The following is a 15,816-nucleotide window of genomic DNA, read 5'->3' on the forward strand; positions in this document are numbered from 1 at the left end:
GCTTCTCTGCTTACATGGGTCCTGGTTCAGTCCTCAGCCCTGGAAAATGGGGAGGGGTCGTTACTGCATTTACATATTTGATAACTGTCTATACAGTTACCTTTATTGGCCAGCTGCGCTTTCATGTGCTACTGTGTTCCCTTTTCTAGCGGTCATGAACTCCCTCAGCCTTTGTTAATCTGAGAAAGTCTATATCACCTGCATTTTTGATGGACAGTTTTTACCAGATACAGCATTTCTAGTTAGTAGTTTCGGGCTTTTCTCTTCAGGGCTTTGAATATATCATCTCATTCCCTTGAAGCCTGTGAGATTTCTCCTGAGAAATCCATTGATAGTCTTTGCAAGTTTCCTTGCAATTGATAGATTGCTTGCTGCTTTTAAATTTTCTTTTGCTTCGTTCTTAGTTTGATTATAATCTATCTTTTAATTTATTGCTTTTTAAAGAGGGAGGCTTGTCTACCTTGGCTCTCCAAATACCGGGATCACAAGCATGAAACCATTTAGCATCACTAAACTTTCTGTTTTGAGATAGGGTCTTACTCTGCAGCCCTGGCTGGCCCAGAACTCCCTGTGGAGACCAGGCTGGCCTCAAATGCGCAGAGGTCCACTTGCCCACCTCAGCATCCAGAGTGCTGTCATGAAGGGCATGCACCTGTCTTCTGTGTATTTGAGGGCATCGTGAAGTTTAGACTGGCTTTAAACTTGTTCTGTAGCCAAGATTAGTCTCAAATTCCTGATCCTCCTTTCACCTCTCTATAAATAAGCTTCCTAACTGTTTCATCTTTTCTAGGAGTCCCAGAATAGACCGTTCTGCCTAATGGTTGTCCCATAGTTCCGTTAGGCTTGCTTCACTATTATTATTATTATTATTATTATTATTATTATTATTATTATTATTATTATTATTCCTCTGTGTTCCAGATCATCTTAGACTTTACTAAGGTTTTCCTCTGCTTGATCAAATCTGCTCCTGAGCCCCTCTAGTGAGTGACCGTTTCTGCTCCAGAATTTGGTTTTCTTGTTTTTTCATTTTTTATCTCTTTGATGATTAATTCTCACACTCTTTCTCTTGTATCTCCCTCCTCTCCTCTTCTGCTCATCCTTTTTGCAGTTATCTCGTTCCTATGATGGGGCTGTGTCCCATGTGTCTTTGTAACGTTGTATTGGTCTCTACACACATTTGATGAAAGTCACCTCTCTCTCGGAAGTCTTGACTACAGCACCTTCGCATAGAAAAACCTTCACTTGCCAGCCCTGCTAGGCGGCTGGCAGCCCCTCTGATCTTCTGTATGGATCTAATGTCTTTGCATGCTCAGTGTGGATACCTAATTAGACGACGGCCTTGCCAGTTTCTCTCTTTGCCCCTTTTTCTCCCTAGAGATCAGAACCTGTTGTGCATGTTTGTCTGTCTCTTGTTGTGAGGCCTCTTACGCGGCAGCTGTCTCGTTCTCAGCAGCCTCCAGGCATTGGAGGATGGGCCATACAATGTCAGTGCTCCCTAGTGGCTGAGACAGTCCAGTCCTAAGCAGCAGTTCACTGGAAAACTGGCACCCTTTCCTCACTATTCTTGAAGCGCTGGTGAGCTGGAGCAGCCTCTGTCCTGCCCTGTGGTTCTGGAGCAGCAGCCTGCGGGCAGAAGCAAATGCTTCGGGACCTCGGGCCTGCTCTCCAGTCACCTTCCCAGGGACTTCTCTCCTAGCCTGTGGCACTGTTCCAAGACAGGGACTGTGGTGAGAAGGTGCCACACATTCTCCTGCCTGCTCTGATGCAATTGGTTTTGCTCTAGCTTGGGTTCCAGAACTTTTTAACTTGTCTCTGGATTTCTCATAAAGGGGTTTGGGCCATGAATTATTGGATCCATGTTTCTATAGGAGGAACATGGGATCTGGGGTTTCCTGTTCTGCCATCATAATTTTTTTATATATCTTTATGGCTTCTATTTTTATAACGTGTGTGTGTGTGTGAGTGAGTGTGTATGTGTACATGGGGATACAAATGTATGTGTGTGCATGTACTTGGATATCAACCTCAGGTGTGATTCCTCAGGAGCCATGAGCTTGTTTGCTGAAACAGGATCTCACTGGTTAGCCAGGCTGGCCGGCCACAGGTCCCAGGGATCTGCCTGTTCCACTTCCTTAGCAGTGGGATTACATGTGTGCACCACTACTCCCAGCTTTTTAACGTGAGTTCTAAGGAGCAGATTCAAGTCTCCGTATTTGTCAAGAAGCACTGTATTGACTAAACCATCTCTCTAGACCTCTATGGCTTAATTGTTAATAATGAAGAATTTGACTGAGAATTTGAATCATGACATCAAACATGGACAGTTCCCACTAACTAAAAAGTTGGTCTTTGAATTCTCATGTGTTTGTAAAAAGTCTTTATAAATGAGACATTTTTTTAGTCATCGACTATTAAATTAATGCTTTTCAGTTTTATAGGATGTGGTACATAATTTAATAATGTGGCAATGTTTTGTTTACCATTGTCAAAGAAAAAGGTCTTTCTCAAAAATTAATTTTTCAAAAAATACTAAGGTTTTTTACTCATATAAGTGCATCTCTTTTGTCGACTTGACTGATTTATTTTCAAGTTTGCTATTGTATTTATTTGCTTGTTTCTTTAAATATGTTTCCGTTCTTCTGAGCTTTATTTAAAGAACTAGGGAGATGGCTCAGTTGGTCAGTGCTTATCATGCAAACATTAGGGCCAGAGTTCATATCTCCAGCACCCACATAGAAGCCAGGTACGGGGAGCACTTCTGTAACTCCTGTGCCACAGGGAAGGGAGGCAGGCAGCTTGCTGGAGCTTGCTGGAGCTTGTGGGCCAGGTGGAATAGCCAAACTGGCAAGCTTCTAGTTCAAGGAGAAATCCTGTCTCAAAATAAAGTGGAGAATAATTGAAGAAGGTGCCTAACTTCAATCTCCAGCATCCACACAGAGGCATACACACAGGTGTGCACACACATAGACAATATGCATACACACAAAATAAAGTTCATGTTAGTCAAAGCAGTGTTTCCTAAAAGGAAATAGAGTGCAGGTGGCCAGAAATGTACGTAGCCGGCTGTCTAACAGGTAGTCCATGCCCGTGGTTTGCATCCAGTGTGACAGTCCGTTCAGTCAGTGCCGGAAATGTGCTCGCTGTCACGGAGCTCCTGGCATTTAAAGCAGAGTGTATTGCTGAAAGGAGTTTTTTTTTCTCTACCTTTTTTGTGTCTAAACAAAGCAGCACCTCAGATCAAGCAGTAACTAAAAGCAAAAATACTAAATACTAGTGTTTAGTCAGTAGGTGGAGCTCAGACTCTGCCGAGTGTTCAAAGACCACCAATGGCGTGCTAAAAAGGCTTTCTTTGTTTATGAAAAGGTCAAAATGAAGAAATGATAGCACTGAAAAATTTCAGTTTTAGAGAATTTCACATTTCCATTTGATACACTATTTTTTCAAAATAAAGTTAATTAATGCTAGTGTTTTTCTTAAATAAAAACTCAATTTTTATAACTCATATTTATTAATGTTTTAGAATCAAATATTTTCCAATTTCTGTATTATTTTAATTTTTGGATATTCATAAATTATGAAGTGTTTCTTTTGGTAATACTAACACGATACATTAAATTTATTTTAATGACAAATTTTTGTTTAAATTCTATTTTCATACATAAATAACTCAAAAAAATTCCATTTTAAGAAAACTAAAGAAATATACTTGAAATTACAGTATAGTAATTTAGGTTATGTGAAACCCCGTTTTATCGTCTTTAAACATACAGTGCCTTGGTGACTTTTTGAGCTGCTAGTTGCAGGGCTGGGAGGCAGCTCAGTGGGTAAAATGCTTCTGCCCAGACTTGAGGGCCTGAGTGCAGATTCTCAGCACACACGTGAAAGTCAGCTGAGAGCGCATACATTTGTGATATCAGAAGTACAGAGAAGGAGAAAAGCAGATCTTGGGACTTGCTTGGCCAACCATTGTAACCAAAACTGTGAGTTCTAGGTTCAGTGAGGAGAGACTTTGTCTCAAAAAAGCGTGGTGGAGAATAATAGGGGAAGACACCCAGCATCGGCCTCCGCCTTCATGAGCTCGCAAGCCACGCTCACACGTGCTTACCACACATGCATGCACGCACACACAAATAAGGGAATAATTTTAAAAAGCACAATTGTTCCAAAAAACAAAGCCAGTTTTTTACAGCATTATCCAGGGATATTTGTGCTATGATAATCCGGATATTTTTTAAATCTAAATATTTTTTATTTTAGTTTAAACCAACTATACTATGAAACACCGTAAGCTCTTACTAAGGCTCATTTCATATAGTTTCATGCACTTTTTCAGCATGTCCCTGATAAAATCATATCTCTTGTGTTCATTAATGTGTAAATAACTGTTTGGATAGACATGATTTTCTCCAGGAAAGTGTTGCTTCTTCCACTCCCAGAGTAGTTTAAGGAATGAGTAAAGGAAGGGACAAAATTAAAAACAAAACAAAACAACAACAACAAAAAAAAACCCTTTGAGACTGAATCTTGAGTTTATTTTTGGAGAAGAAGGCAAATTTAGATTTATAACATGGAATACTCTATTCTTTATATTTTTTACTCTGCATGGTATTGATATGCATATTTTGAGGAATTTTGAATTTTTTTGTTTTATTCATTATTATTGTATAGGCACATGTATGATGTAGTGGGAGTGCCCTTGCGCAAGTGTAGAGGTCAGAGGACAACTTGGCAGTTCCTTCTCTCCTTCCACCTCTGCATGGGTTTCAGGAGCTGAACTCAGCTTGCACAGCATGTACACCCTCGCACTTATATTACTGGCCCAATTTTGAGGAATTTTGATAAAACTAAATTTATAGATGCTCCTGACTTGCGGCAGTTCACCGTCCCAGTGCTGTGAAGGAGGCACACATTCGGCAGAAACCGCCCTTCAGAGTGGTTTGCTCTTTGCCTAGCTGGTGATCAGGGTGTCTGAGGTGCTGGCAGCAGTGAACCGCACCCCCAGTGCGTCCCGTGATCACAGCAGCAAGCATATGGTGCTCTCAGTGCGTCCCGTGATCACAGCAGCAAGCATATGGTGCTCTCAGCTCCCTGTGTGGCTAAGCTCCGCTGGGGTGGGTTAGACACACTGCCTGCATTTTCGCTTGCTAAGTATTTTGAAACTAATGATGCCTTTTTCAGGCCGTAATCCCTTCATAGCTCATATACATTCAAATATATATATATATATATATATATATATATATATATATATATATATATTCAAATACAATAAAAGATTGAAAACCATTCCTTATGTTCAAATGCAAATTAGGTTGCTTCACTAGAAACAGTAAAGTTAATCTTAATGCATAAATATTCTGGTAACTAAGTAACCAGTTTCTCCCTTGGTCCCCCCTCCCCCCCCCCCCCCCTGCTGTTTTTAGGACTCTCTAAATGGGTGAGACAGCAGATCCAGCACCACTCAACCTTTGCAAGTGCCCTGGAGTCCCTGACTGAGTTTGCTAAAAGGCACCAGAAAGTTACTAATCGATCCAAAAAAGACAAAGAATGTATAAAAGACAGGGAGTCTACTCTGAAAGTGACCTGTTTGGAGGATAGCTCTCTGACAAGTGTGTCAAAAGCAAGTCATCTATCGCCAGAAAATTCTAGGGAAGAAGAAGCGAAAGTGAGTGTCCAGGAGCTGCAGCATCCCCAGATGGCTGCTCAGACTCCTCCGGTGCCGAGTCACGGCGTCTCCAGAAGGAAGAAAAGTATGTTGAATTCTTCCCATTTACCTGTTCATTATGTAATACGACAATGATAATGATTTGGGTACAGATTAATTTCCTGAAATATGTTAGTATATAGCATGAAGTATTCATAAGATAATACAGCATGTTTGAATGAGGACCAGACTTTTGTTAAAATACCAAAGTGTATCTTCTGCTTTTTCATTAACTTTGCAACTTAACTAGCATTGTAATTGTGACAAGCCACTTGGCCTTTTTAAATTATAACAGAAAATGTGAATCCCTATCCCTCTAAGTTGAATTGTAAAGCTCAAATAAGATAATAAATATAGCATTGTAAGATGCTATAGAAGTGGTAGACGTTGTTGTAAAGGCTTTATAAAAGTTGAGCTAAACTGGGTATCATGGTACATACCTGTAACCCCATAATCTAACACGCTGAAGGCAGAGGTGAGAGAATCCGGAATTCCAGGCCAGGACTGGTGAGATGGCTCAGCAGGTAAAGGTACTTGCTGTCACGTGTGACAACCTGCGTTTGATCCCTAGAATCTGGAAAGAATAAACTTACTCCTGCAAGGTGTCTCTATGAGCTCCTCATGCATGCCTGATGTGTACACCCCCATCACCATACACACAATAAATAAATGTCAGATTTTAGACAGAAATAGTAGTAATAGTAATACAAACATATTAAATTTTAAAAAAAGGAAAGAACTCAAGGCCAGCAGGCCTTAACTGCATCAGTTAAGGTCCCTAGGATGTGAATCATTTGTTCTAAATGATAAAAATCCTGTCTTGGGCTGGAGAGATGGCTTAGAGGTTAAGAACACTGGCTGCTCTTCCAAAGGTCCTGAGTTTAATTCCCAGCAACCACATGGTGGCTCACAATGAGATCTGGTGCCCTCTTCTGACGTGCAGGCAGAACACTGTATACATAATAAATAAATAAATCTTTTAAAAAACAAAAAAACCCTGTCTTCAAGTGTTAGAAATGGACGTATCAGGGATTGAACCCTGGCCCATCCTGTTGGCTTGTTTTATGTTTAAAGTTCAATGCAACTAGGTCATATTCATTTGTTTACATAATCCAAAAGCAACAAAGTTGAGTGATTGTATTTTTATCCTAGAGTAACTAGCCTACTTGAATAGTTGAAGCAGACATAATATGGACCATAAAACCTAAAATATTTGCCATCTGGCCTATAACAGAAAAAAAAAGTCAGATTCTGGAGATTGGGTATAATTTTAATAATTAGTGTAGCTTAACATCCCTGTTCTCAAATATGTTGTGCTATGTGCTTTTAAGTATCAGAGTGACTTTAAGGCTGTTACAGCGGCAATCAGGAAACCCAGGATCCAGTTCCGGTCCTACATGCTGACCAGTTGTATAATTTGAGGCGTAGCATGATGGTAGCCTTGCAACCCTCCGTGTCCTTGAGAGGGTTAGTCTTTTTCTTGGTCACTAATGAGTGGATTTTTGAGGCAAACTTCTCTTTTCTCTTTCCCCCACAGGGCTGGAGCCTTGCACACGCTGGGCCAGCGCTCTACACTGCAGGGCTCCCCGGGCAGCGGCCTGTCCCCCCCTCCACTTTGTTTCCTCTTCCTTTTTACCCTTCCTCTTCTTGAGCAGCACTGTAGTCTTCATAGCGTTTATATTTTGGTCATTTGCAAATAGGATTCTAACTCAGGCCAGGAACTACTGGAGTACTACTGTTCCTTTAGAGTTGACATTCTCCCCTCTGAATTCCAAGATGAAAGTTCATGTTGCTGTGGGTAGCTGTTACTAAATACTGACTTTAACTGCTGTTAAAGTATTTCTAAGTAAAAAATAGCATCTTAACACAACAGTTAGTATTACCTAGGAGCACAGAGTTAAGACTGATTTAAGTTTTGTGTTCCTAGGTGATCCAATACTAAGAGAAGAGTCTGTTCAGACAGTGAAAACAGAGAAAAATGTCATTTCCAGATCCTCAAGCCCAACTTTCGGGAAGCAAGCAGAGCCAATCAGCTGGCCTATCTTTAATTCTCTGAGACAGCACTTCACTAGTAAAGTAAAGAACTGCGGGCCTGCACGTGTGTCATCAGAGAGCCATGCCTCTGGTTCTTCCACCTTCAAAACAGAGGGAACAGAAGATAAAACTGCTTTGCCACCCACGGATAAATATGTGTCCTCAAACGAAACAGCAAACACATCATTAGCACCTTGCTCTCAGTCAGAAGTCTTGATTTCGTCAATGAAGGTTGGCGCTACTCCCGCTAAGAACCATTCCAAACAGCCGTTCTGCTCGGAGAAAGACCGGCATCCGGGTAGTGAATTGCCTCCAGTGAGTGACGAGGCCAGGCCTTCCGGCTTAAGTAAAGCTACTGAAACAGAAGCAGAAGACGACTCTCTGTGTTACACACCTGAACTTTTTGATCCTGTTGATACTGATGAAGAAAAGACGGAAGTAGATGAAACCGATAGATCCAGTAATAATTCAGCAGAAGACCTTTTTGAAACTGTAACCGGATTCAGCCAGAAATGAAAGTCAAAGGTTGCAGAGACACAAAGTTGAGTGGAGTCATTTAGTGGAAGGAACAGAGCTGACAACTCGTGTACGCGAGTTAGAGCTGGGAAAGCTCACGCGAGACGTGAGGACCTATAAGCAGTGGTGGGAGGGGCTCCCTGACGTTAGGTAATGCTGTCAGGGTTTTGTTGAGCCTCACTGTGTAAATAATAATTTGTACTTTGGGTAATTGTTATGATTTTAATTTTTTTATATATTTCCGTTTTAATTCATTAGCAGATTTGTCTATTTTATGCTCAGAAATACAAGTTTTATTCTAGAGTTTTAACTAGGTAATCCATACAAAGTACTTTCCTCTAATTTAGTTTCCTGAGGCACTTCCAGTTTCACACAGTGACTCATATTTTATAGCTCACTTAATGTGGCTTCATACTAATATACAAAGGTTAAGCTCAGTTGAATCTAGACACACTTCATCCATATGTTGCTGTATATTTTAATTCAAATTCGTAGAAGATATTTTTAGAAGGCATAGTTTATCTCCAAAAGCTGTTTCATTGGCCTCCCTAGGTTGGGCATAGCGTATGCAGCTGCTTTCCCAGCGCGTGGGAGACTGAGGCTCTGGGCCTGTTTCAGAGTCTAAAGAAAAAAAATTTTTTACAACTAGTTTATTAGAATGAAAAAGGAAAGAGTATACATATTTCCTTGAAATTGGGGTATTTTTGTTTGCTAAAACTAAAATATCAGGAACAAAATTATATGCAGTTATAGGATGTCATTTGAAATATTCCAGGTATCAATTCTAAATTTTTAGCTTCCCTGACATCATAGAGTGATATGCCTCAATTTCTGACCTCCACACACACATGCACAGACCACAACGTGTACGCATGTACACACACTCATGTATACATACACATGTACACATATGAAAATAATACACAGATCCTAGCAGTGCCAGCAATGTGGTACATTCTGGTATAAAGTTTTAGTTCTGTGACTATTAAATTGGAAAACGTGGCATGTAAATTTAATAAATAGGCAAATGTTACATATATATGTGTGTATATATACACATGTACTCATATATAAGACAGTCTCTGAAATGCTCCCTTAAAGAACAGGAATCTACTGTGAATTTTGGGGGTGTGCAAGTTTCAGGGAGTGGAACTGTATATGATTAGTATTTATAAAAGGCGGTCACCTCTTACAGTCCAAAATTACATCCACTGACTTTTTCCCCAAAGAATGGACATTTAGACTTTTTAGGATGCTTTGAATTGAGAGTCTGGTGCGTGTATGTGTAGCTGGAGATAAAGCCCAGGGCCTTGCATGCTAAGGGGGCATTCTAGCATGGAGCTGAATCCAGCCTGAACTGAAACTTTATAAGGCGTTAACTACTCTGCATGGTTTATTATCAAGTCAAAAATTCCCAGTAGTTATATTTTTGTTCTTTTGAGTAAGTACATTATCACACATGCATGCATTTGCTCTCATTTTGATAGATCTGGTACATGAAACTTAAATTGACAACTTACCAAGGCAGGAATTTATCTGTGAATTTAGAAAGTGATTTCTGCATTGTTTTGGAAGAAACCGTTTCTCCTATGTTAGATCTTAAATCATAGATGGGGGAGTAGTTAGGTCCTGGAGAGAATGCGTGGTGGAGAACGGAAACATGGCCTCTGCTCCTAGCTGGGTCTCAGACTTGATACTCGCATGGCATTACCCTGCCGTTCATGGAATTTGTTTTATTTATAAAATACGGACATTAGGACTGTAAAGGCTTGCAAATCCTTTAAGCAATTTAAAGGAATATCTTGGTATTTTATTCTGAGTCCGTTTTTGTTCCAAAATGCTTAAAATAAAGCATACAGTTGTATAGAAAAGTTCAGCTTTCTTATCTGCATTCTGGGAACATACGTATGTGTGTGGTGACTTTGAACGCTGAGTATTTATTTTAAATGGTGCAGCTTGAGCATTTTTGATACCTGTGGAGAGCTGCCCTTCTTTTTCTGTTTTTGTTGTTTGGTTGGGTGTTTTGTTTTTGTTTTTCACACAAGATTTCTTATATTCCATTCCAGCCTTGAACCCCCAGTTCTCCTGTCTCCGTCGTTCCAAGCTCTGGGTTGCAGTGTACTGTATCACACCTAGCTTGAAATCACCTTCAGAGGAATCATTAAACTTCACGAAAACCATTAAACAAACCACTTTGCAGTTAGGTACCAACTTAACCACAAATACATGAATTTTTTTTCCAAAATCTAATAGTCTGCATATTACTAAGTAGTTTTCAGAGATGTTCCACACAAGCTCTCAGTATTTCAAAAATATTTACAGTTTTTTATATAAGGATAGCATTGTGATAGATCAGAGGGTCTCCTCGGGTCATCATTCAGAGCAAGATGATCGTCCCAAAAGTAAGCTACTGGCCTTTTGAGAGTAGGAGATAGATAGACCGTTTTGCTAGTGATAACAAGAGATGCTTTTAGAGTTAAAATTGGAATGTAGAAGGACGTGCAAAGGAGTACCTGACGTAGAGCAGATAGTGAGGTCGCTGCGTCATCCCTCCCCCCCCCCCCCCCCCCCCCCGCTTCTGCGATGCCTTCCCTCACTATGGACAAATAACTGGCAATAGTAACTGTTATAGACTCAAATAAAAATGCTTTGGCTGGTTTATTTTTCCAACTCTTTGAAATACATAGCAGAAATTATCAAGTAATTTGTCTTAAATGTTTAATACACAAGAAGTAATTATTCAGCATTACATTTATGGTCGAAAGTATGTACAGCACCGAGGCCGTATGCCAGCTCTGCCAGTTGGAGACTGGCCATTCATGAAAGGAAGGTATATGTAGAGAGTAGATAGATGAATGGTAGCTGGACCACGTAAAGCTTCCTCAAATTGTGTACGGAACTAATGAGCACCCTTAACTATATCCCTACTGTGCATTTTATTATTATTGAGTTTTGAAACCGGGCACTGTTTCTGTTTCCATAAAGCTATACTTTTATTCTTGTGATCTTTCTATTCAATACACTAATTATTTAAAAGGAGCCATTTCTACATTTTTCTAAAATAGGACTTTGCCTTGTTTTCTGCTTAAAATAAAATACATTCAGAGTATTTAATCCTTTAAAAGTGCTTATAAACATCTATGCCAAGTGCCCGTCGTGACATCACCCGAAGGACCGGCTGTCACAGCCGTCAGGAACTAATGGTATATTATTTTTATATTGGATTGCCACACAATTCCCACCTCTCTCTAATCTTTCTCAGTGAGTTACACAGAAATTTGTTTTTTTGTGAATTTTTGGTAGTCTTGTCTGTCTGCAAGGGTAAAGGCACTAATTCTTTTGTAAAGAAGTATTTTTAATGAGAAATTTTAGAATTTTAAAAATATAAGGCTATATCAGACAATGCATGCATAAGGAAACTAAATCCTTCTTATGAAATATCTATCCTATAAGACAATAAAGAACATCACAGGAGAGGGTTATCTGGAACAAAAATGATCAACGCTATGATCCACTGGACTTAAATGATTTTCATGGCTTTTTTTATAACAGGTGTTTAGTAAGGTTTCATTTGATGGGACCATTAGAGGCTAGGCGTCCTGTGTCTCACTTAGGAGATTATAATGTCCCTGGGATCTAAGCCACTGGACCACCTTATTGGAAAGGCCACTTTTTACCTTTAGGAACTCAGTGTTCTGGGACTGATTCAAAATAACCCATCTTATACCAAATCCCATTCTAATAAGCAAGTTTCATTGCATTAGAAAGGGAAAGAAATGAATCCTTGAAAACCTAATAGTAAATCCTGACTAAAGGAATCTTTTAACAATAATTTTTAGCACATTTAATCATTTATTGAGACAAAATATCACGAAATTTTTGGGTTTGTCTTGAACACAAGATCTTCCTGCCTAAGCCTCCCAAGAACTAAGATCATAGATATGCACCATTTTTGGAGCTGGTGTGTATTTCAGTGGTAGATTTCATGCTGAGTATGTGTGAAGCCCTAGGTTCTATCCCCAGCACCCCAAAACATAGTAAGAGTTATGCACGCGCATACACACACACACACAAAGTGAACGCATATGTATACAGGCATGCATACATACATGGGTACTGGAACTAGAAGTTGGATCCTGTGGAAGAGTAGCCAGTGCTTTTAGACACTGAGCCATCTCTCCAGCCCAATATTTTATTGATTATTGTTCTCAGTGGTTCTGTTTTCCCCCGTGTTGTATTTGCTGACTTCTACAGTTTTGTAGTTTTGGATACACGCAGCAGGCTGGCTTTAGTTTGATGTCTAGCTGAGACTGGCCTTGAACTCCTGAGCTTCCTCTTTGTATGCAGTGAGGGGGGAGGGTAGTGGAGGGCAGCGGTAAGGGCCAATGCTGCCACCCGCAGCCTGAGTGGAGCGGTCGCATGTGTTTCTTGCCTCTCACTTTTGCTTGCTTAGTTGACCGACTTCTGGACTCTTAACTTTTCTTTTTTCCAAATGTTTATCCCAAATTTAATTCTCCCACTCTTCCTCCAGTCATATTCTTCAACCTTTATCACTTTAATGTGGGCCGGAATTTTCTGCACGATATGGAATGTACCTTTATCAACTTTGTCTTTAAAAGGATGTTGTGTTTCTGCACCTGTGTTTGCGACAAGCAGCAGTGGGCTGATGCAGTTGGATTCTAAACTAGGCCTTGGGTTTCAGCTAATTGATTGGCCTTGATATTGGCCTTTTTGTAAAAACCTTGCATTCCTATTACTGCCCTGCAACAAAATTAATTTTTCTGTTTATCTCCAAGGAAAATTTATTATATATTATTTTTATATATTGAAAATATTTTGATATGAATTATTTCATTTTATGATACACAATTAATTGTCCTGCGCATTGTGACTCTTTCCCTGAAGAGTCTTTCCATTCGCCTGCCGTTTCTTTACCCATCCACTCCTCCATCGCACATACTCTGAGAGTCTGCTTTGCTTCTAGAACTGTGCTAGACCCAGAATACCAAAGAGACGTAAGAAAGGGTCATCTCCGCCAGGAATTCACATCGCGGTTCACACAGAGTAGACATGGTCAAAGCTGTACTGAGAACAAGGCCCTAAACTGTTTTGCTGAGTGTGGGCACATATCAGGATATATGTATTAAGATTATACTCGGTCTGTAAACAATTTCTTTAACATAGGAAACATCTTAACAGGTTCTCTCTTTTTATTAGTTACATATTTATTTTATGTGTGTGCGTGTCACATCGGGAGTGCAGCAGTTCGAGGAGAGCTCGCAGGAGTAGGCTCTAGCCCTCACGGTGTGCGTCCTGGGGATCAAACTAAGGGTGTCAGGCTTGGCAGATGCCTCTACCTACTGAACGATCTCACCAGCCCTTAGCATATTTCCTGTCATTTTTAAATCGGATATCGTGCTTACAGTCTTGCAATATGTTCTTGAGTCCACTACAAGATACACCGCTTTCTCTGATCCTGTCTTCAGGTCTTGTAGCCCCTCTGCACGGAGAAGAGCGATCGAAATCGCCTCCCTGCAGAAACGCTGAGAGACGGCTTTCACAGCATTGGCGTTGCAGAGTCAGCAACACAGGTGATATTTATTGTATTGAATTTGAGGTAACCAGGGTCCAGAGAGACTTAATGCTCAGACCACAGCCGTATCCGTGGCGATACACCACATCGTTTTTAATGTCGTTTACCTCAGAGTGACTTTCTCAAGACACTGTTAGGCTAAAGTACAACTGCAGATCACCAAAACGTGGATGGGTTGCCATACTACCAGTAGTGGAGATATTCAGTCACATTCTTTATGGTGGCATATAGCCATAATTTATTATGACAAGCATTGTCCTTTTTTTTTTTTTTTTTTTTTTTTTTTTTTTTTTTGGTTTTTTCAAGACAGGGTTTCTCTGTAGCTTTGCAGCCTGTCCTGGAACTAGCTCTTGTAGACCAGGCCAGCCTCGAACTCACGAGATCCACCTGCCTCTGCCTCCCGAGTGTTGGGATTAAAGGCATGCGCCACCACCGCCCAGCTGCATTGCATATTGTTAATAATAAATTCTAATTATAATTTGCTTGTTTTACTGTTACCACTATAAAGTTTTCTTCTGATTAATTAACATACATGTACAAACACCCTATCAGGTTACCATGAGGAATGAAGGTACCTGCTTATACTACTAACTACTCAGGAGCCTGTGGCCAAAACCAAACAAAACAGAACAAAAGCACTTGAACCCTGGCAATCCAGGTCAGCTTGTCTTACAACAAGCGAGAAACCTACATGCAGTTAACACTGCTTTTAAAGGAAGCGTGGTTGTTTCTGTGATACACCTTTTCTAAATCTTATTTAACATTAATTTCAGAAATATTTTAAAATCTTTGTCTGAGAGTTGGGGCTGATAAAAATTCCAAGTGTTCCTGAATGCTAAACTATATTTTACAAAATCCGTTTGTCACAGTGAATATAGAGCAGAAGAAAATGTGTGTTACCTGCTATGGTGTTACTCAAACCCCTAAAAGTGGTGTTGGTGGCTTCTCAGCCTTTCCTGATGAGTGAAGGTAAATTGGGGGTTAAATTGCTTATGGTTTTCAAAAGTCTGTAAGTCACCAAATTACTTTAGTGGGAATTCTACACAGAAAAGCAAGATTGACATGATTTTTAAGAATAATTTCCACTGGACTGGAGAGCTGGGTTTTGAGCACTGGTTGCTCTTCCAGAAGACCTGGGTTCAATTCCCAGCACCCACATGGCAGCTGACGACCATGTGTTACTCCAGGTGCAAGGGATCCATCATTTTCTGGCCTCTGTGGGTACCAGGCATACACATGATACATAGACACAGTGCCGGAAAACCACCTATAAATGTAAAACTAAACCTTAAAAAAGAAAAAAAGTTTCACTGTCTTTAGAATTTCAAATTGCCGGGCAGTGGTGGCGCACACCTTTAATCCCAGCACTCAGGAGGCAGAGGCAGGCAGATCTCTGTGAGTTCGAGGCCAGCCTGGTCTACAAGAGCTAGTTCCAGGACAGGCACCAAAGCTACAGAGAAACCTTGTTTTTTTTAAAAAAAAAAAATTTTTTTTTCAAATTAAAAACCAAGACAGAACCTCAAACTCAGTTTATACAAAACAAAGAAATGTACAAGCGCCTAAATCATGTTGGGATAGATGAGCATCCATCCATCTGTTTCTGATAATGGCTGCAAAGAACCACGTTCCAAAGGCACGCAAATCCACTCCCGAGTTAGCAGGCTCAACCTGGGTGGAGGATGAGCAGTAACTCACCGAGGCAGCTCACAGAAGAGGGAGGGAATTTTAGCAGCTGTTCTGGAGAAACAGTGGCCCATGCTTATATACAAATGACCTCATCCTCTTTGTGTAGACGGCTCTGCCTGCTGCCCTTCTGCAGTTTCCCAGCTGATTTCTAGAATGCTCACCATGTTCCTTTCTACCCTGCTAATACCTGTTGCTGGGGTTGGCTAGAAGTGACTAAGAGATGCATTGTGATTCACCCCAGGCCCTGTGAGTGCCCTAAAGTAGAATGCTACATTCCATG

General features: G+C 40.4%; 1 protein-coding gene across 1 annotated transcript in view; it reads left to right on the plus strand.

Annotated features, from left to right (window-relative positions):
- The window catches only part of Brip1 (BRCA1 interacting helicase 1), a 121,785-nt gene extending 111,468 nt beyond the window's left edge, over positions 1 to 10,317 (plus strand). The window contains exons 18-19 of the mRNA XM_042054873.1: positions 5,427 to 5,753; positions 7,635 to 10,317. Of these exons, the coding sequence (XP_041910807.1) occupies positions 5,427 to 5,753; positions 7,635 to 8,257 (950 nt within the window). The 3' untranslated portion in view covers positions 8,258 to 10,317. The remainder of the gene's footprint in view (positions 1 to 5,426; positions 5,754 to 7,634) is intronic.
- Positions 10,318 to 15,816: the final 5,499 nt, after the last annotated feature.

This window comes from Arvicola amphibius, chromosome 4, assembly GCF_903992535.2.
Source record: "Arvicola amphibius chromosome 4, mArvAmp1.2, whole genome shotgun sequence".
NCBI lineage: Eukaryota > Metazoa > Chordata > Mammalia > Rodentia > Cricetidae > Arvicola > Arvicola amphibius.